The 22,922-nt window shown below is 37.3% G+C and overlaps 1 protein-coding gene across 3 annotated transcripts in view; it reads right to left on the reverse strand.

Moving 5' to 3' along the window:
- Positions 1-288: 288 nt before the first annotated feature.
- The window catches only part of WDHD1 (WD repeat and HMG-box DNA binding protein 1), a 30,446-nt gene continuing 7,812 nt past the window's right edge, over positions 289-22,922 (reverse strand). For 2 of the 3 annotated variants that reach the window (XM_075029504.1, XM_075029505.1), the window contains exons 6-26: positions 22,533-22,583; positions 20,706-20,801; positions 19,018-19,110; positions 18,009-18,115; positions 16,381-16,516; positions 16,028-16,217; positions 15,652-15,842; positions 14,864-15,048; positions 13,491-13,732; positions 12,878-13,015; positions 12,045-12,201; positions 10,080-10,194; positions 8,489-8,620; positions 7,918-8,135; positions 6,037-6,167; positions 5,039-5,095; positions 4,098-4,141; positions 3,781-3,939; positions 3,240-3,373; positions 1,909-2,044; positions 289-1,333 (exon numbers count right to left, since the gene is read on the reverse strand). In XM_075029504.1, coding sequence (XP_074885605.1) covers positions 1,133-1,333; positions 1,909-2,044; positions 3,240-3,373; positions 3,781-3,939; positions 4,098-4,141; positions 5,039-5,095; positions 6,037-6,167; positions 7,918-8,135; positions 8,489-8,620; positions 10,080-10,194; positions 12,045-12,201; positions 12,878-13,015; positions 13,491-13,732; positions 14,864-15,048; positions 15,652-15,842; positions 16,028-16,217; positions 16,381-16,516; positions 18,009-18,115; positions 19,018-19,110; positions 20,706-20,801; positions 22,533-22,583 — 2,913 coding nt within the window. In that variant the 3' untranslated portion in view covers positions 289-1,132. Of the gene's footprint in view, positions 1,334-1,906; positions 2,045-3,239; positions 3,374-3,780; positions 3,940-4,097; positions 4,142-5,038; positions 5,096-6,036; positions 6,168-7,917; positions 8,136-8,488; positions 8,621-10,079; positions 10,195-12,044; positions 12,202-12,877; positions 13,016-13,490; positions 13,733-14,863; positions 15,049-15,651; positions 15,843-16,027; positions 16,218-16,380; positions 16,517-18,008; positions 18,116-19,017; positions 19,111-20,705; positions 20,802-22,532; positions 22,584-22,922 lie in introns of those variants that run through there. The other variant, XR_012650611.1, reaches the window with a different exon arrangement.

Genomic DNA, 22,922 nt, shown 5'->3' on the forward strand with positions numbered 1-22,922 from the left:
TTCTAAAAAAGTCTAGCAAATCACCTCTTGCACTAAGATTTAATGGCTTTCACAGAAATCTCACTGAATCTTCAATCTACAGATTCCAGTGTGTTCTAAATGGACAGTCACTTCATCTTTTCAGTAATAACGTGAAGACAAATGAAGAATGAAAAAAAGCAAATGATGAAAGGATGAGCAAACCCAGAGAAAAAACCCTAAATTAGAACTCATCAGTCACAGTTGTTATGCTAAAGAGTTATCTTACCTTATCCTTAAAAAAAAGTTTCAAACTTTGAGTTTGCTTCAAGTACATTTATTAGACATACTTACTGCCTTTTCTCCAGAGAAGGGTAAATACAACTGCCCTATGTCTTGTAGGTGAAGTCTGTTTAATTACAAACATTGCAAAGGAGACCACCACCTTAAAACAAAGAAACATTCACACTTTATTTTAAAAACAAATGTTACGTAAAACAATACAGAGATTTTCAAGTTCTGAACACTTTCTGGACCCTGCTGAGGCACAGACTGGGAAAGTACATTTGCACAGTCTGGAATGGCTCATTTTTGCACACTTGACCTTCCTCATTCAGCTTCTGCCCTGGTTTTCTGTCCCTGCCCATATCGGGCTGCTCTCTGCCACTGTCACAGCCACAGATGTTGACAATGCAGCTGAACACCAGCACCATGTTAAGCTATCTCCCCCTCACTCCCATTTCCTTGAGTGTCTTTCTCTTACAAGTATTTGCAGCAGGCAGAAGGAATGGTATAGAAGCCATTACTTTCCCTCTCTAAAACTACAGGACAGCTTTTGGACATAGTTTATCCTCCCCAGAATGATTAACCTGTATTTAGCATCAAATATTACAAATATTGAGGCACACAGCTACACAACACTGTGTGGAATTCTGCTTCTAGATAACAGGTCCATTAGTATTAGTTTTGCTATCAAGCTTTATAGCAGTAACTTGCAAAGGACTGGGAGAGTGGATTCAACATCTCTCAAGAATTGATAATAAAATAGTTTCTAAAAGACTATTTGGAGCAAGGCACTCTTTTTGCTAGTGCTCTTTGAGCACGGCAGCAAATTTCTCAATACAGAGCTACCTAATGTTTTCAGAAAACAGATGCTGAGAAGGTGCCACATTGTTTAGCTTTGCTTGAATGCAAAAGCTGACAATCTGACATTTGTAGATTGATCTAAAGGCTTTGGTTTTTTGGATACATTTGAGTCCTCTGATCTTTGCTCCTGGTTCTTTTTCACTTCATCTTCATCAGCTGTGGGACGCTTTCGCTTTTTATCTTCTGCTAAATCATTAACTGTTCCTCCTTTTGCTTTCTCAGTCCACACCTTTGAAGAAAGTACATCATTAAACAGAAAACTACAAACTAGGCCACAAAACTCACCACTTTATTATATACACCTTATTTCTCTGATTCTAAGGAAGCACTGAAATAATTCCTGTTAAGAACTAATAAGGATCAAGTTAGGAACAATTTCCTCACTTTCCTTTTTTCTAAAAATCTCCTTCAAAACTATACTTCATTTGAGCCTGTATATGAAATTGAAGCTCTTAATTGTCTTTCTGGACAAACAAGAAACCCAAAAGGCCTTAGAACAAATTTAAGCCCCAGTGAATTAAGCCTGGCTATGTCACTTTTAACTCTTTCCCTACTCCTTCATTGATTACGTTTCTCTTGCACTCCCCACTTTGGAAAAGCTGCTTTCTGCTATTACTTACTATTCAGACAGTTTATATTTTCATAGAGTATATGTCGTAGATCATGGCCCAATTCAAAACTGAAGTCCATGAAGATGGAGAACAGTAGAATTTAAAGAAAAACTTCCTAAGCGAAAATAACCAAGCAATTCAGTGGGGGGAAAAATTCTCAAAAAAACCCCAGAATTAGAGAATGTTTTCTTACCACTCTTTCTTCTGATGACAGCATTCTAAATCGACTCATGCCTTCTTTTATTACTTCTGCTTCATTCAGATCAGGATTATCTGTCAAAATGTTTGCTCTGTTCTCTTCCAGCCACATCTGGAATCCTGTCTGTGGTCTAAAACAAGCATACAAAAATTGACTGTTTAAGAAGGTTATAGGAAAACCATATCCCCCAAAACAACATTTCTAAACAACACCTAACTGGATTTTTTTGTTCTTGAAGGAAAAGGCATATATAGTCAGCAGTCTGCTTTCTCCTATTGCAGTATGCTTAAAGAACATGCTGACAAGGCAAGACTAAGTCAAGCATTTTTATTAAAACTGTGATATATATGGAGATTAACATTTCAGTTTTAGAATGACAAAGCATAATGGTTCTCTTCCTTTCTGACAGGGTCCCATCAACCTAAAAATAGAGCACATATATTAACATGTTTCAGCTAATCCTTTTCACAATTCTCCTTACCACTTGTTTTAGAACATTATCTGTAAAGGTTAATGAAAAGAATGCTAGCCCAAATGCATAATAATTACCTTCATCTTCCTCAGTTTAATGAAGTCTAAATGAAACATGATTATAATAATGCAAGTTTCATGAGGACTGGGATTGTTAGGAAATACATCTGCTCCAGAGGAAAGAGACAGATTACGAGTCTTAGCTAGGAAGAGACGTGCTCCTTAGGTGATCTAAGTTTTTTGTTTGTTTTCTTTTTTAAAAAAAATGCTAAAATAAAGCTTTACACTTTCACGTAAAACCCTCGGCTTTTAGACTTCCTTGGAGATTTGCTAAAGATGTTTAAACTTTTAAGCATTTCCTATACTTGGAACTGGCACAACAGCATGGTTTCATTTATCATTCAAAGGTCATTATCAGATGCATAAGTAGTATCAAGGCAAAAATCGTTGCTTAGAGCCCCAAAATTACATTCTGCATTGTTCATTTATTATTCACTCACACATTTATTTGTCTCAGGCTGATGCAAAACTTCTACTTTGAATTAGATTGCCATGCACACTGGGAAGGATTTAATGAACAGAATGTTTTTCTCTGTTCTTTCACTGTGATTGTAATGCAGCAATTGGAAATCCAACCAATGTGTTTTATGAAGGTTTGATAATATGCATAGTATAAGTAGCAGTTTACTAAATTTCTGAAGTGGGTTCACAAACATGACAACTTGTGAGCTAACACTTTAATCTTGATGTTACGCTACTTTGGCCAGCCCAACGTCTTCAGAAACAGAACAGTTTTTAGACTTGCTATTCTATCAAAACTGGAATATGGCATTGAGATACAAGTGTCCACTCACCTTTTGTTTTCAGTGTTCTCCTGTGCAGTGACTTTGACTTCATGGGACTCGTTTCCTGCTTTTTCTTCTCTCTCTTCCACTGTTTTTGCACTAGAGTTAGGTGTACGAGCCTGGAAGAAGGAGGCTGCTAAAGCCTATAGAAATTGAGGTTAAAAAAAAAAAAAAAAAAAAAAAAGTAAGAACACCTCACTCTCAAACAACATCTAGCATGTAGCCTAACAAAAACCAAGTCTTCCCTAAAGTCACAGTAATCACTTGCATTAATATAGCATCTAATCCACTCAATTTCAGCACAGCAGATGTTTATTTAACACTATTTAAAATAAAAGCACAAGATTCAGTGCAGAATGTAATTTCTACAACTGAAAGGGTTTTTTTGCTGTTTTATGTGCTTTTATAGTTTCTGCAGTACGCTTAAATGAACTTTGCCATCTAAGATACTTTACTTAATCAACAGGGTTTTGTACTTGATAAAAGCTGGTAAAATTCAATTTACTGTTCTTTTCTCACTGAAACAATGTAAAAAGACTCAAAACATTACCTGCTTGGACTTGGGTTTGGGAATCAGAGGCTTTATAACTGGAGTGTTCTGCTTGTTTACAGCTCGACTGCTAGACAAAGAAGTTTTCTTTGAGTGTTTGCTCATAGTATCTAGAACATTTGCTGAGGGGACCACTGGGTCCTTTTTGTTAGATGATACCTAGCAAAACAAATAAATAGACATTTTATTTATTTTCTGTCATGTTCCCCTCCTCTGTCCCTCCAAGATATCTGTCACAGTTATATTGTAAACATTAGATATAATCATCTGTTGTGATTTTCAGAACACCGCAATCAAACCCGCTGCAAAATTCTTACCTTAAAGGGATTCACTCGTCCTTGGCTGCTTGATACAATTACAACTATTTAATAAGAAAGAAAAAAGAATGTGAAAATATGTGTATGTGTGTACACACACACACATATAAAAATCTACAAAGCAATGTGCACATTTTAGATGGGTAAACGAAACATTAGCTTCATTTCCAAAGACCAAGGCTAACACTCATTGTGTGTGTTTCAGCCTCTGTTCATTGAAAATTGAAGAGAAGAACTAAATCAAAAGCATCAACTATTCCACACCAAAGAAAATAAGTTCCCACCAGGATTGAAGGCAGTCGGATAAAGAGAAAGATGCTTTAATAAACCCACAAAGGTTATACTATACATGCTCAGCTATTATTAGTCATCAGAAATGCCACACAGGACCAACAGCTTAAAATATAAATCCAAAGGAAGACCCAGTATTTCCTCCACTCCCAAATCCGTTTCCACTCCTATTATTCTTGCTAGAGGGTTGGGAGGAGGTAAGAAGCAAGAAACAGCAAAAGGTCACACTCTGCCCCTGCCTGCTCAGACTCACAGTTCTACAGCAGGGTTACTAACTCTGCTTTGTAAGTGCAACCAATAAATGTGCCTGTGATTAGTAAAACAAATCAACTGATCATTGTTCTCATTTTATCCCTGTCCCAAAGAATGCCTTCATAACACAACCAGGCAGACAACTGCTTCAGTATTTGGCACAGCTAAGGCAATCAGAATAGTGTTATGCATATATGTTATCTTTAGGTAATGATGACATCAACGGGAATAAGGAACTTCTTAAAAACACGAGAACAACAATCAGTGCAAGTTACCACCTGACAACACTGTTATGCACTAAATTTTAGTAGTAATGGGAAAATGGAGGATAAAAGCAGGAGCAGGTATCAGGAAGCATAACAAAGCTCTCATGCTGGAATAAATGGGAATTTACTCACCAGACTTCGGAGTAGTCACCTCTGCTGAAGTGACACCTTTGCAGAAGGGGTTTGGCCCTTCAGAAAAAAGAAAGAGGTACATATTTAAGTACAATAAAATGTAATAGCATAACTTCTTTAAAAACAAATCCCCAAACAGACAAGTTATAGTAAAGCAATCTATATTTTAAAGCATGACTTTTCATTTTCAAATTGTACATACACTTTTACAAAACCATCTGTTATCTCTACCTGGATTTAACTTAGAGTTGTACACTTATTCCTTAAACTGTGCCCAGCAAACTACTTGTTTATCAATTCAACTCCTGCAAAATTTGAGCTGAAACCAAAGTAACCGTTTCACAAAGTGACCCAGTCCATTAGAAATAGTATCAGATAACAGAAAAACTCCCCAAGGGTGTCTCAAATGGTTACTAAGCACAACGCATAAGCAAGCTGCCACAGAGCAGAGGACACACACTCAACTTGTTACTCTGCAGGGACTGCAGGCACAGTCTGGAATATGGACCCCCTCACTCAGGTAGGCACTGCCACGCATCTCCCACAGGGAATTCCAGGTAACAAGAAGCCCACAGGCAGGAGTTACTGCATGTCACCCTGTTATTCCTGTGCATTTTTTCACGTGTCAACACCCAAGTAAGACAGATCAGAAGCTACGAGATCTGTTCTAACTAGGTAGCAGAAAACCTAGTCCCTGCTGCAGCTGCAGTTTCAAAACTCACTGAAACAAATGGGATTATTTTCTATTTATGTAAATGGCTTCTAAATCAAACCTCCTGTACCTCACTTGTGGTGTCCCGTGGCAGGCAGCGTGCCTGTCTTTCCTAAATTTTATGTCAAAAGAACAAAACAAAACCACAGACAGAAAACGCTGTTGTTTGCATAGTCCTATAGGCTGCCGAGTTATCCAAATGCCAAATAATGTGGGAATTTTCCAGAATTCCTTATTAACACATCTAGATAACTTCCAGCCTATTCAGAGAATATATTTTTCTTACTCTGTTTATGCACTTCTGGTGTTTCTTCTACTTCCTCATAGGCATCAGTTTCCTCCGCATCTTCCATTTCTTGGTCCTGCTGAACATTTCTCACCGGCAGCCGACTCCACTCCGTGGCAGAGTTGCTGTAACTAAATGGAAGGCATTCATCAGAAAGGAAGCAGTCACCACATTCAGAAGGAAAACTGGAACAATGGAAGGCTAACTTACTTACCTAATTTAGGAAATAAGAACAGTAACATTTGACATTTATTTGCATTATACCTCTGATTAAACTCTGATGATTGCTAAAAATAAAATAAAGATTCATTAACCACTTCAGCTCAGCCTGAAACACCAAGTGCAGTTGCCTGAAGTGGTACTCATGTAGTTTTAAGAAAGACCACATGTAGCTATGAAACTGCTTGAAGTTCACACTCAGCTAAAAGTACATGCACTGGCCTTCAAACAGTTCCATACACAAACAGAGCGAGCACCCAAACAGGAACAGCAACCTTTTCCCACCTTCAGAGTGCATTGCTATTGTTGCCAGAACACTGCCACAAACATAAATGCAAACATAAAACAATCTTCTGTAATCTCCATTTAAATACATATACCTCCAACATCATAAATAACACCAGATTACTTTTCTGCATACATGAACAAATACAGGTGGTAACATGGATACATATTTTCAGTGTGAAGCTTAGACAGCAAGTTTTAATGTTTAATCTGATTATTCTCTAAATTCCCAGTATAGTAGTATGTACATTTCTTGCATTTCCCCTCCTAATCTTTGCCGATTACTAAATTCTGTGTATACATAAACAAAAGGCTCATTTCTTTCAACCAGAATGTCAGTATTAGATTACTCTGGCACTAAGAACAATACAGTGTTTGTGATGAATTTTAACCCTCAGAGTGGCTGAAGTCGCAGACATGGGATTACAGCTTCTACGCATGATCCAGAAGAACAAGGTAGAGCATTTAGAAAGGAGTTTTGAATGTGCAGTTTCACACAGAAGAATAAGGGAAAAGCTACAGATAAGTTCAGGAACTTACCACTTCCTCTTGCTTAAGTCCCAAACTTCAAACATAAAATTGCTATAGGAAGAGATTGTTTCTGACAAAACGTTATGATGTTTTTTCTGCGCTATCAGACTGGTGGTTAGCAACTACTTTCCTTATAGCTGTACCATCCAGAGGCCAAGCAAGAACACAGCTCCTCTGTATGGTCTATATTTTTAAAAACACCACATGCATTTTTTGCCTCATCGTGCTTTACAAAGCAGATGCAGGTAGGAGAGGAAAGGTAGACAGCACAGATAACAGAGGGGGGAAAAATGCAAAGCAAACCTGTAGTATTTTCATAGCTTTGAAGAGCTGGGATTAGTTAGGAGGGTGTAAGATTAAATAGGATACACTGAGGTGGGATACTGAAAGAGGGGAGGGCTGGAGAAAGAAGGATTTTAAGATAGGTGTGGAATGAAGTGAGATAGAGAGAGAGACTGAGACAAAGAGAAAAAATAGGTTGGAGTCAAATAACCAAACCAGTACAAGCTGGGGGAGTGAGAGGGTGGGGAGAAAAAAAAATTTAAATCAGAGCACTTGGTACTGAGTCTGCTTTGCCTCTGAAGCTGTTGAACACAAACATACAGTAAGCAAGGAGTGGAGATTATTTGCCCTTTGTGTTAGTATCCTGGTACTAACGAGTCCTCACAAGAGATCAGGAAGAATGTACCATTTTATATGTATAATTTATAAATGGAGCAACACACAACATTACTTCACAAGAAATATATTGCAAACTATGGTCCAGAAAAGTGCATCAACTGGACCAAAATGTTAATTGGTCAGTAAAAATGTTCCCAGGTTTTTAATCACAGAAATTTGTGTTACCCAGCATTCAAGTGCTTTCGGAAATCCTCTTCCTCCTCTTCATCTTCTGGTGCTGTTGCCAACTCACTTGCTTTTTCTACAGCCATTTCACTAAGTCGCTGAGCTAAATTTAGTCTTCGAGAGCGAGAAGCATACTTGATAGCTAAATTCACAACGTTTTGTGTCATGAGGTCAGCAAGTTCCATACAACGAAATTCACGTTCCAGTTTGCAAGACAGCTGAAAGAAAAGAAGCCTTGAGAGTGACACACTTCAGTTACACAGCTCTCTCAAGACTCTAGGACCAGAATATTATGGTCTTGGTGGAGTGAATGAATAGACAAACCACCAACAATCATCAGCTGCATAGCAAAGAAAAAATTTTTATTTTTTTTCTTCCTCCAACCCTTCATACTGATAAGCAATAGCAATATTAACCATTCCACTTCTTATCACAGTCTGTGAACTAGCTGGATTGCCAGTCATCAGCCAGACTTCTAATAAGAGGAATCACATCAACGTTTACATCAAAGGCCCCCTATTCAAAATAAAGTCTCAGGGATTCATTCTATTTTTTATTTATTTGTACTTACGGCAAACAGCTTCATTAAAAGTTCTTGCTGTTCTTTCACTAACTGGCTTTTAGCATTTTCATCAAGTTCATAGCCATTTTTTGATAAGTAATCCATGTGGTTGTGAAATACAACAGAACGCCAGTATTGTTCCTGAAAAAGGAAGGAAGATGCATGCTGGAGGTCAGAGGGGGAAAAACAGCCCATGACATAATGCCCAACAATTTACAACGTATTTTATCAACTTGTTCTTAAATGTTCCTTTCATCTTATAATGAGGGTGAGGTGTAGACAATTCTCTTTAAAAGCCAATGCCTACTGAGGAAAAAATAGATCACACTAACACCATCTGTATACATCTGTATACAAACTGATCCGAACAGTCGCCATATATGTTAAATTCCAAGTATCTTGCAGACTTTCAGCAGGACGAGACCTACATGTTCACCAGTATGCTACAAGGACAGACAATTCTAGAACAAGTTGATTATCTTATAACTTCTGTCCCACAGCAAATTGGAAGTATTCCAGAATAACTCAGTAACTGTAGGAGTAATCATCATCTGTGAGACAGGCAAACAGAAAATATAACTCTTGTTGTTCAGTGAAATACTACTATGGCTATTAGACCAGGCTAGCTCTGTTACAAAATAATTATAAACTTATTCAAAACCAGTATGTTTTCATCAGTCATGTATTGGAATAATCTGTTTCTTTACCTACACAGAAGTACATATTCCCTCAAGCTAAATTAACAGCTCCCAGGGTGTTTTCCTTCTATTATCTTGGGGGGGTTGAGGGTGTGGGTGTGGAATGGAAGACACACTCCATCAGATAAAGAACAAAAAGACTTAAGCCAAATGAATCAGAATTCATTAAAAATGACAAAGTGTTTATTATTGAAACTTTTAACCTACACTTCTATCAAAGAGAATAAATTTCAAATAGCATTAAACTGTCTCTAAGATTGAGGTTAGAATTTTATGTTCATTTTTATTTTGTGCAGTACAGCTAAACACAGCAAGATTGAAATATTTAAACCTATAAAAAATTGAAGAATAAATATAGATATTCTTCTAGAAGTCTCCACATCTTGCTTCAACCAGCCTCTACCTTAAGAGAGTAAGTCAAGCCGGAAGGCCTACGTTTTCAGAGAGATTATATGAATTTGAGTACTTAGTATACCTTTCAAAAACGCATCTTCCAGAAATTTTGTTATGCCTAAAATATCAAAAACCAGACACCTTCAAGGGGGTCTTGATTTGGATCCCAAAATCTGGTGCTTACTAGAACATTAGCCACTACCTGCTAAAAAAATGAGAGAGAGGGTAAGAAAGACCTCATTGGTCAGAGATAGATTATGTGTAAATATAACCTTGCATCAACCAGCCCTAGCAGCTTTATCTTATGTTCTTCTAGAAACAGTTGTAAGCCAAACCAAACCAGAAAAGCTATACAAAACACTGAACCCAAATAAACTCCTTAGCCACGTGTCTTACTCAGAGTTTGTACTACCCTCTTTCATAGTAGAGATGATTAATAGGAATCTTGTATAATCCCTACTATGGGGACATCTGAGACTATCAGCTGTGAACTCAACACCATTCCATACCTCCATCTGTCCCTTTTCTGTTGTAACTTGACAGTAAGGAAGTTTAAAAGGTAATATTGCTACAGCAGGCCGTGGTAGCGTAGGAGGGAATCGGGCTCCTTTACAAGGAATACACCTGTGCAAGGGAAACAGAAAACACATACAATCCTCAACACCTACAGTCACCAGTTGTTCTACGTCTAAATCATGTCTCCTAAGAAGCAAGGCACTTTAAGAGGATTTGTCTTTAAAAAGTAGTAATTAAATTACTGACATAAATATAGCAATATGTAAGATTGCATTATAAAGGGTTATTTTTACACTGCGACTGGTAAAAGAGTTTAAAACCAGCAAGGCACATGCTGCTCTTGTTCACACTAGAAACTCCAAATGTGGCACATAACAGACACAGATCTCCATCTCACACAATACACAATTTAACAGCTATTACAAAACGTAAATGCAATTTATTAAAATCAGAAACTACCGAAAAACTGAAGGCCACTAGAACAAGAGCAGGCACATCTACGATTTATTTTGATGAGGGGTTTTGGACTTCATGAGGAGAATGCTGTGTTTAGACACACTTGGTTGGGGGTGGGGAGGAGAGGAGTGAAACAGATAAGCATATACTAAAAGGGTAGGCGTATTGTTTCATTATATTTTAACTGGTACTTTCTGGTAACAATCACTTAAGCAAAACATTGATTGGGGAAGAGCTGTATTTCCAGCAGCACCAATGCAGCATTGACAAAAGTGTCTGGTTTTATAAGCTACTGTTTCAGACACTAGGAAAAAAAAAAAGGAACAGGAAGCATTAGTGTTCTGGCTATCTGTGTTAATTAAGGCATATGGTGTTTCTACAACAACCCTCCCCCCTTCTTATCTTTAATATGCTAGTGGCTTTGAATAAAATGTTCTTTGCAACTCAGAGAATAGCTCTTTCTTGGAGTAGAAGGTAGAAAACTCATGATGACAGACTCACAGTTGATCATCCCATCAACGTGATGTGTCCTGCACATTTTTTTGTGAATTTTCTGGAGGCCAACATTATTTACTAATTTGAAGGAAGAAACAGAGAACTGACATTTACCAGTGACCAAATTATTTCCCTTTTTATAAAAAAACAGAGGATGACAAAGAATTTCACATAAATTTAAATAAAATGCACTCTCCCACCAAACTCTACAATTGTGCGTGACTAGCAAAGAGTCTAAATTTCAGTAAAATATGTGAACTGATGGATTCTGCCCTAATAGGAAAAGGACACAGATCACTGAATAAAGAGGAATACAAACAAAGCTTAGCAACTAAATGTCCAGGATGCATGTTACAATAAAGAGAAACAGTTATTTAGACATCACCAGTATCACATTTTATAAAGTAATGTCTAACTCTCAGCTAAATATTTGAGCAATTTTACATACAAAATTGTTCTTCGTGGCCACAGTTTAAATATTAATGTAATAACAGACAGTTCTGATTTATCTATGCCTAATGATATAGACTAGTTACAGGATTGGATTCTTCTGAAAGGGATAAAAGGGGAAAACATAGCTAAGCAAAAAAAGAAAAAAAACCCACAACCCAAAAAACCCAAATGAAACAAACCCAAACCCCCCAAAACCATCAACAGCAGAAGCAGATTCCTAACAGCAACTTTTTAGTAGGTTTCTCTAACAAAATGCAGTCTTATGAACGTGTCTGCATCAGAGATGTGATTTCACATCGAAGTGCACACACCTGTTAGTCAAGGCAAAAAGCCAAAATTAGTGGATTACACATTATAAAACTCTAATGAATTTATTCAAAACCAATTTAGTAATGAAACATCCATGCAGAACTAAATTTATGAACTAGATCATTTACTGTGCATATTTACCAGCCATCTGTTTTAGTAAAAGTTGTTTCCAGTTTCTCATAGTAAGAAGTCCTCTGTAAATTAAAACCAAGACAACCAAAGCATCTCCTTGTGAAATATCTGACCTGAGCTGCTGGGGATTTTCATGGATGCCAACTACCCAATAATTATCAGATTTTCCTTTGCAATGCTCTCTCGTGTTACACACTGGAATCCAAGTATTCCCAAGTCCTCGGTTCAACATCCGCACAATTCCCTCAGAATCCACATAACAAGGGGTACCTGTTCGTTACAAATGAAAACAATTATTCTGAGAGGCAACTAATTACTACGCAAGCAAGTTTGAACTGGTGGATACTGCTGGGAAACGATGATTTACATATCTCAAAAATGAAATCCTCTCACTCAACAGTACAACGTAGCTGGGAAAAACTTCTTTCCTTAGAAAGATGCGCCACCTTCTGACAGTCAACACTACTGCTAGTCAACTGACAAGTTCAAAAGTAAAACATTTTATGAAGAAATCAAATTCATACTACTTAGGTAGATTCCCAAAGAAAATTAGCTATTTTACAATTACTTTTTCTGGTTATCATAAAAACTCTTCCCAAGCTACCAACTTTTGGGCAAGGGGGCTTTTGCTGAGATAGTTGAACATGCCTATTATGGTGTACTAATGCAGTTTATTTCTTTTTAATGAGCAGGGCAATGAATCCGGAGAACAAGTTCTGATAATGTTCAAGTGCATTCTATTCATACTGGAAACATAATAAAGATTTCCAATAAATATATTGAAAGAATAGAAAAATAGAATTTTGTTTAGCATTGAGGAGATTAAAAAAGAGTCTAGGTCCCAAGATCAACATTACTAAAAGGGCATGAATTAGTCAAAATCTCCTCCAACGTTCCCCCAATAGTGTCAAGATTTCTCAGTGTCACTCATGCAGGTATTTCATACCTTCTGAGGAGAATCCAACCCACGCCAAATAGGATTTCTTTGTAAGAGAAAGAGGGTCTCCATGCAAAATTTGTTTTTTCTTTTTTCCTAGCTCCATCAGCTGTACTCCAAGGCACTGGTCCCCATCAAACCCAGTACCTAGGAAGAAGTTGTTCAGTGACGATGTTAGAAAACAAAAGAATTGTCTTGGCTCTTGGCTAAATTTAAGTTTTGAATCAAAAACTAATTCTAATGCAGGGTTATCCATGAATACCACTGTCAGACAAGTGACTATTTGTCATTTTGGACATACAAAGCATGCATAACAAGTACTTCCTTAATTTCCCATAGTAATTCATTCCGGCCTACATGAAACCCAAGTTTAATCTATTAACGTCACTGCTACAAAATTCTCCCCTTCCCCACAGGTTAATCTAGGCATCCGAATATAAAATGTAGGCTTTGCTGTCAGAAGTCAAAGATCAGTGGGTTGTGACAGTAAAAGCATCATAAGGAAAAGAAGAAGAAAACACTTCCAGTGATTACGTACAAATTAACCAGTGCTTGAAGCCAGTAACAGACAAGGACTGAAAACATAACCCCAGTTCAAAAAAGACACAAAGGAGAAGACTACCTCTGTGATAAATAATCACCAACTGCTCTCCATGTCCTGCCATAGACACCACTGGACCTGGGAGACTGAAGATCTCTTTCTGAACTCCTCCAACTGTAAACACACGAACCAGCAAGGCACTAGTGGCACAAGCAGCCCAGCCTTGACCTAAACAGATAGCCTCAATGTCTTCATCCTTTGGCATATCTACTGTCCACTCCTTGTTTGCATCCCATGAGCTAAAATGAATGCAGTGGAGCTTGCTAAAGCAGAGACAAAGAACAACAGTCAAGTATCTCAACGTGAAGAAAAATACAATATCTGAAAGTACACCAATACATTACATTTTTATCAGAGACCTAGAAGCTGTGATGGTCATAGAAAGGAACTACAAATTACAAGTGGTCATCTGCAAAGGTGTTACCCCTATCATTCAAGAACTGGAGCCAGCTCAACCTCCAGCACTGTAGACTTAGAGCTTCTAAAGCCTGAAGCAAAGACAGTTCAAAGGTCTGAGGGGAGATTTTTTTAGATGGAAACAGGTAAGTGTCCTGCTTAATTAACATTAATAAGAAATGAAGGTGCTTGGTACCCCTGAATATCAGCCCTCATTACAAGTCTGTCATATTATTCTGTTTCAAATGCAAAAAAAAATTAGGAACTTCAGTTCTGCCATCTTAATAACCGAAAACTGCTTGTGAGCAAATCATAGACACTGTGGCTTTTGAGAGATTACCCACTTCCACTAAGAAAAAAAAAAAAAAAAATTGAAGTTTTCAGAGTCAGACAACCAATACACACAAATAATACTTCTAAAGGTAAAGGGTACTTTTCAACTTATCATAATGCCATATGTGTGAAAATAAGTTCTTTCTTCAAGGTATTTCCACAGAAACTGGCAATAAAATATAGTTGCTATTGTTCTTAAATGCAAGAACAGAGTTTAGGTGGCCCAGCTGCTTAAATCTTTCTGTGGTTTTCATAAACTTGTACAGTTCTTCAGGTATTTCCAAACACGTCTCCTTAGCATCAGTGTGAAAGGAAATAGCACAGCCCGTATGATTTATCTTTGATCTGAGCAGACTGAAAAACTACTGTTCATGTTTACGATTTCCTTTGAGCTAGCAATGCACAAAGTTTCCAGTATATACATATTTGAAAAGGGGATTAAAAAAAAATCCTCAGGAAACAAATTACATCTTTCAATATTCTTGAAGTCTTCAAGTGGGCGGATGTGAAAATCCTCCTCGAAAGTGGTCCCATAAATAAAAAGCACAATCAAAAGCCAAAAATCTCAAAAAAGTGATACAAGCTGAAATTAAAAGCTGAAATATTTGAAACAAGTTAAGTGTAATTCCACACTACAGGTTTTGCAGAGCAAGGCCATGACTTACCTTGCAAGTTCCTCTGTACTCTCACAGGCTAGTAAAATAGCTTCAGTAGAGAGGTCAGCCATCGTGTGATTCAGAGAGTTCGGCAGGTGTGTTGCATGATGTATGGAGGTATCATGAAATTCTACATCTATAGCATTGTCTTGCTCATCATTGTAACAGCGAATGATACCAACAGAATTCCATACCTATTAAAAAGAACCCGACCAAAAAAAAACCCCAACAAATCAAGCATACTGCCGTAAACCAGCCTGCTGTAACTTTTTCATTTAAACAACAGTAGGTGGGAGGCTAGAGGAAGACTGAAGACGTGGAGTCAGGACTTGTAGTTTCTAAACCAGCTGAATTAGGCAGAAACTAGTTTCATCCTCATTGCTTAGCTGTCTTTCTCCTTACAAAATTAAGTGTGAAGAACTCGCAGTCAGAAAGAAATAGTGCATGATTAACGTACAAGTCTTAACAGCACGAAAGTATCCACAAGTTCTGGCTAAAAGAGAATTTTAAAAAAAGATTTGCTAGAATTCAATAGCACAGGTACAAACTGTATAGCTTGCTTTTGTCTTAAAGCCAAGTGCTTATTTCTACATCAAAAGCAACTGATATGTAAAGCATAACCTTATGTAGTCTGTGTATTAACACAAAGCTACTTTCCACTATTTAACTTCACACTGTGAAGTATTAAAAAAAAAAAAATCTTGGAAAAGATTAGATTAAGACACAGCAAGAACTGAAAAATATTCAATATTAACAAAGCAACTAGATCAACATAACCACACAGCAGCGAGATTTACCATGAAACGATGCATGAGATGTGCAGGAGTGGAGCCAGACTGGAACGGCTTTTGCTTGGGGGTTGGCATTGGCCCATCATAGAAAGGCTGTTGTGTAGATGATGGTGGTAAAGCTGGAAAGCCACCAGTCTGATCATCATCGTCATCTTCCTTTTCAAGAAGATTGGAATTAGCTTTTATCATCCCAATATCTAGAAGTTAAAAAAAAAAATAAATTACATCTTACACATATTATTAGGACAGAATATAGGTAAAACATTTAAAACAGTCAAGATTTCTCTGGAAAAATAAGGCAGAATATATCCGAGTTGAGGAAGCTAAGAGATTGTCCCAATAACAGCACTAAAGAGCTATGGAAAATTAGTTCATTCTGTACCTAGTGAGTTATCATCATCATCAATTATTGCCCGTCTCAGATGGCCTGAAGTTGGCATAAGGTCATCAGCATCATCTTCATTATCTCCAGCCTTTGGGGAAGACTGTGGTTCAATCATATCTCCATCTAAATAGTCGTCATCTTCTCCATCAAAGAGATCATTGTAGTCCTTTGCCACTGTACTGGCAACCTAAAACCCGATTAGCAATCATCATAAAACTTCTTTTGGACATGGAATTCAAGAAATGAATTAACACACAAGAGGGAACTTTCAACACACAAAACAGAACCTTCAATATAATCTGGTGACCTAAATAATCATGTTAATTTAAGACATTATTGGTACTGATCACCTTGTCATTTGGTTTCTTTCCATCGCCGATATTTTCCAACAACCCCAGATTTCCTTCAGTATCTGTATACGCGATTTGCCTATATTTGGGGTGCCATGCCAGTCCACAAACTGAGTAATTTTTCTCATGCTTCATCCTAAAAAGAATGTAAAAATAATGGATTTTTAGTAACCCTCTCAGGGAGGAAGCCTCCCAAAGAGTTATTGTAAAAAGTGGTAATATTTACTAGTATTAGAAAGTGATGTTACAGTGATGTGACACATAATAAAATAATTAATAGGTCACCTTTAGAATAAACAGCTACTATAAAAAAAATACAGCAAGTCTTCCTTTTCTATGGAGAAAATCATTTAAGCTTAAAAAAACAAAAATCAAACGGGATCATACTCTTAAAACAACAGCTTCCTGATACATGTAGAAAAGACAAAGTAATTCCCCAGCAGTCATACATTCCAGAACCATACCGTTATAAAAGGAACATTCAGCTGTTCCTCTTGTACCAAACTGATGAGTTAATCCTCTATCTTTTTCACCCTTTACTCACACAAAAAAAATCCTCCCATTAATTATTTACATAATCTGTCTTTAATTCTTAACATAAGCATTACAGTAACAATCATGTTTCTTACTCCAAATATTCAGACAGATAAATAAATCATCCCTTCTCTTCTATACCTCACTTAATCATACCCTTTTTTTTTTTTTTTTGAATGAGAGATGCTTTAAGTGCTAAAGTGCAATTTGTCAGTTTGTCCTTTTTTGCCTACAGGTGAGGATGGCTGACTGATGTATCCGTAGTTCCCTCTCCCTTCAGAAAATACATCTTACTGCCAATGATCTTGGGGATGTGAGGAAAATTTGTTTCCATCAAAACTGTCCTTTAATCAACTATTAAATTAAAAAGTAATAAAAGATATTTGCACACAGAAAACTAGACTATGGAATTTGAACAGAATCCACATTCATATCCCTTCCCTATTCTATTTCTAAGAATGTGATGTTTCCAGATCCTTCTAGCTATGCAGAAAGGAAAACAGTGTATCGCATGAATCAGAACATACTTCTGTGCATACTGGATATGGCGGGGGAAGGCAAAACACCACATTTCTACCTACCACCAAGAGTTACACTCTTGTGGAAGCTGCTTCCTTGTAGGACAAGGAAATGTGGCAGCCCTTGAATTCCCTTCAGCATATGAACTGCAGTATTAGTGCACCTCACTCGGGTTGCACAAAAGAACAGCCCTCCTCTTGCTCCCTTTGCTCAAGTCTACACTGAGCGGTGGCCCTGCCTGCCAGTGTCACTCAGACCTGACACAGTTCTTTTGACCTGTGTGCTTTGGCTCTGTCTCTGTGGATGTGCTCCCAGCCCCGCCACCAGCTAGGAGACCATCTACGAGGCCAGGTAAAATAGTATTCTTCAATCTGAGCTTTCATACGCTGCCTCCTGGAGTGCTGGCTTTCAGTGGAACATTGGCAGAAAACTTACAGATCTGCCCTGTAAATCTTATTAAGGCTTTTCAAGAGGCAGAGTTCTACATTTGCACAAATAAGTTTTACAGAAAAGATAACAACATTTTATTTTAAGAAAAGACATGTACTTGGGACTTATGGAGCAACACTGAATACCTCTCTATGCACTCCTGGTTTTCCACATTCCACACCACTATACTCCCATCCACACTTCCAGCTGCCAGATACTGCCCACAAGGAGACCAGGCCACAACATTCAAGGTCTAAGGAAAAAATAAGAAATAGGAAAAAAAAAAAAGTTACCAATGCATGCACAGCATTCATATTCTGGAGCTTCAAACAGACAGGTATTCTGGAATAAAAAAATAATAATAATGATCTTTAGCAAATCATATCCAGCCTCCTGTACTAGAGCTGGCTTTAGGTAGTTCCCTGCAAGAACCATTCTTTAAAGACAGCACACTTATTTTATTTTGAGAATATCCATCTTCTGTCATTAAATGCTGCCATGAGGTTGAAAAAAACTGATTTTAGACATGGAGACAGAAGCATAGTATATTTTGCAAACTCAGCACTAGACATAGCTTGCTTTATTTTGAACTTAATACAGTTCCATAAATTAAAATCCAAGACTCTGTGTTCTGTATCTTAATAACACTAGGAACGTGGTCCTCTATAACCCAAAGGTTTCCAAATATATGATGAGGTCAAAAGAAAGAAGATGGCACAGTTACGGCTACCACTTAGCTAAACTTCAGCTCAATAAAATATAAAGTGAACAACTGATATCTCTGTTCTGTACAGAAATAATACTCTTGACATTTTCCTTAAAAAGCTATGTATTTAGAGCAATCTGTGAAAACAGATGTTCTTCAGCTGCAGTTGGTGACTCACCAGTAGACTTCAGAGATCTAGCAGGTTACTATAAATGAAAGAGGGGAACCAGAGCCACATAAAGACATGTTTGATGTTCATCTAGTATCTCTTGCCTTGTTTTCCAACATAAAGTAACAGGATCAGAAATGGAATAGAAAATGTGAGCAATCATTACCAAGGTGGGGGCGGGGGGAGGTGGGTGGGAAGAGATACTGTCCAGAAGATAATTTCTAGCAAAGTAACATTTAAATTATGGAAGATTTTGCAAGCACCTGGTTTATGTGCCTACCTGTGTGATAAATGTATCTGATAGATCGAATTGACTATCCCAGGTTTCTCTTCTGTATAGTTTAACGACTTTATCTACAGGAATTGCCAGCAACTGTTCAAAGGAAACAAGAATCAGACAATTTAGAACAAGTTACCTTTCAAACAGAACATTCAAATAGCATACCTCCCTCATTCAGAAGTATTACAGTTGTGACTGCCTCAGTATTTAAGTTCTTTAGCATCCTAGCAATGCCAACTAAGAAAGTAAAGAAAGCTGAAGTAACTTGAATGACAAGGTTCTTTAATGCTTTCCACACACAACATAGCAAAGCATGCCTGTTTTCGTTTTAATCTTCATTTCTTTCTGGCAGAAAATTGAAGATAATGACAGCTGCACCGTAAGCTTAGAAGTTCTTATTTATGAAACAGCTAACACACACACACACACATATAAATAGTTTCCAATGCTCTGAGCGCAAGGCTTACGTTCTCCTTTTCCCTCCCTCCCCAAATCTGTTTTGATCAGGTTACAATTGCTCAATAAATCTTATTTGAATAGCTGATTCCTGAAATACCTCATTTAATCTTTCACAAAACTACAGAAATGTTACTGTCTGTTTATTTTTTTAGGATTTGGGTTTTTAAAAGACTTCTAACAATTCGCTTTGTAAGAGAAGCAAGGCAACTCCTTGCATTTTGTGTGTGTGAATTAGCCTAAAAATTAAAAGTATCTGGTTTTTTGCAATATGGATATTGAAACAATTTGTACTGTAGGTGACATTCTCTCTTCCACAGAAAAGTTACACATAATGCTATCATAGGAGCCAGGTATTTTGAAGAGTGGACAGGTAGACAGATGCAAAGGTTAAGGCGGGGAAACATGATTATTCAGGTAAGAACTGTGAGAAAACACTGAAAATACTCTTTAGATCCAGTATACTGGAATGTCAATAAAGGATGAATAGGTTCTGCCACACTATTATCACAGGCAAGAACAGAAGCCATAAAACAATTTTTCCAAATGGCCAACTTTCGCTCAATTCCCTGTCCTTTACTTCAAGTATAGCAGGGCATGCCTCGTTTCATACAGGTTCGCATTTATCTGCTCCTTCCTCCTCTCCCCTTTGCATTATCAGATGCTGCAGAGGTGATCTGGGTTACATGCTACAGAGACATCTATATAGCCATACTAACTCCCCAACCCATTGTGATTAGTGATCCATACATAGTACTATTCCAGCAGTACACAATGCGCTAGACCTGTAGTATGCATCAGCACCACCTTTAGTCACATGAGAATCAACTTCGTTCTTCAGGTGAAAAGAAAGGGAACAACTTACTAAGGAAATATTTACAGAGCAAGATTACTGATAGGGCAAAATTTACTTAAAGTAGAGAAAGACTGAACTCCTTTGATGCTCTGTTGTGAGCAATTTGATTATTTCCCTTGTGGACAATGTTCCTTCCTCTTCAGTACAACATGACTGTTGAACGTTGTTTTGGGCTGACAGCTGGACTACTGCCAAACACAGCCTGGAGCTTAAGCAAGTAATGATTTCCAGGTTTTTATTTTTCCTAAAAGTGAACTTCACCCCAAATATTTTCCTTAGTCCCAGGAGCTGCAATTTGGGCTTGCCCAGATTGAATTCTACTGTTGGAAAAAAGAGAAAAGAAGGATTAAGATGTGGCTAAAACAATGTCACTTACCTTCCCACTGCCAGGTTGCCAGCCAAGCCTGCATATTGATTTAGCATTTATCACATCATTACATTTCTGCAGCAGCGGCCAGCTTGTTGTGCATGTCTGAAAACAAAATATTAAAAAATTAGTTTTCTAGCTCTGTGAAAATCTACTGTATAGTACAAATTCTTACAGGAAAAGTGTGGGAAAAAAACTAAAAGGAAAAAAAGATATACCATTTTTGGACATGAAATAATATCTTTCATTCAAATACAAAGCTACATACTGACTTAAAAAAATAAACCAAACCTGAAAAAATACCTTGCCAATATAGACCTGAAACTATTTTAATGACAATACAACTACTTGTAACAAAAATAAGATCACAGAACCAGTGTTTTGAATCAAGTAGAGAACAAATGAGCTTACATATTTCACATATTTTTAGGTTACAGAGAAAATCTGGCCACAATGCATTTGTCAAACCCAGATCAACTGCAGCAAGGTGACAACCAGTCTGAATCTCACCACAGTAGTATAAAGAATGAACGGCTATATTCTGAAATTACAGCACAGATACATACATTATACTGTCACAATCCCAGAACACTGTTAGTGTAATTGCCCCAAAAGGCACCCAATGTCAGTCTGGAACATGAGATTTCTCATTAGAAGTATGCTTTTGTTTTAAAAAATAGCAATCCACAAGTGCGGGAGTGCATTTTCAACTGTACTTACAAGAATAATTCCACATGGATTCTTATTCCAGTCAATGGCATTTAGCAAAAATAATCCCACATACATATGCAGAATTGCCTTATTAAAACGTTCACTTGAAACCCTCTTTTCAAGTTCCTTAGAGTTCCAAGAGCAGAAACTAAATCTGATTCTCTCACTAAATATGATTTCATACAGGCCCTGAACTATTTCGGCCAAATATTGCCAAGCTGAGCCCAAAGACTCTATTTCTAATAGATTTTGTTCTTCAAACCGTGATTTACATCCTTCAGAGAAATTGTTGTGAAGTTTGTAACAAACAAACAAAGTGGAATAGCAAGCCCCTTGACAATAGCCTTAAACTCATTCAAATCTAAAAGGTTAAAATGCACTGAGCTGAACCTCCAGTCCTTAGAAAAACTAAGTATGCGTGCCACAGGCAGAGAGCAGGAGACACTGAAGCAACTCTGTGTCCAAAGTCCCCTATCGAAGAAAAATGTTACCATCATTTCAGTGATCCCGGCATGTGAAACCCGTACCTCTTCCTAATTTCAGGTCAAAGTAATCATGTTCCTATCATCAAGACCAAACAACCAGACCACTTATAAAAGAAGATACTGTGTGGCATCTCAGAGCATTATTCCACCTTCACCAGTCAGTCTACAATCCTGAAAATTTTTATTTCATAGGAAGCTTGGTAAAAATAAATAAAAACAAAATATAACTAGATAGTTCTTTATTAGAATAAAAATCCTTCCTTAACCCTGAAAGCAATGAGCTGAAATTCTGAAATAAGGCATCTGATGTCAATTGCTATCTTTACACAGAAGCATTATTTCTGAATGCTGAGTGCTGAGGACAAAATACACAATGTTGGCCAATGAAGAAAGATGAACGGAAGAAATCAGGGATTCCACAGGCAGGAAGAACAATCCACAGCTACCCAGGCAACATTTCATAATCAGGCTTTGGAATTTCTCCCAGAAGTAGATAAAAGTATTCTGTAAGTGTAGTTAGATTTCTTCCCCCAAAAGAAAACCCTATTCCAGTATGGTTATTTCAGTCCAGCTCTTCTTACTGTCTGTGAAATCCTGGATTTCTTATGAAACACTTAACTTTGAAAGACAGGCCTTTTACCTGATCTGCGATTTTCCATACTCTGATAGAGCCATCACAGCTTGCCGATGCCTATGTAAGAGATTTTTGTAAATAAATTAATAATTAAAGACATAGAGAAATTAATGCTACAAAATTGAAAAAATCCCTATAAACAATGTTAGACATGTAATATATAGGCAGTTTTAAAAAGCAAGCCTCCCTGTTTAAACCATTTTAAGACTTAAAACTTTCTAATACTGTCATCTTGATAACTGTACTCGACTCCAAGCTACTGTAATTACTAACCCTCATACTTCAAGTGAGCTGCTTATTGACAAAAGACGCTCAAAAGTTAACATTACATTTCTTTAGTGAGCCATCTTTTCCCCTCTAAAATCAGATCTGCATTAAATTCCAGAAGAACATAGA

The sequence above is a fragment of the Buteo buteo genome, chromosome 6 (genome assembly GCF_964188355.1).
Source record: "Buteo buteo chromosome 6, bButBut1.hap1.1, whole genome shotgun sequence".
Classification (NCBI taxonomy): Eukaryota; Metazoa; Chordata; class Aves; order Accipitriformes; family Accipitridae; genus Buteo; species Buteo buteo.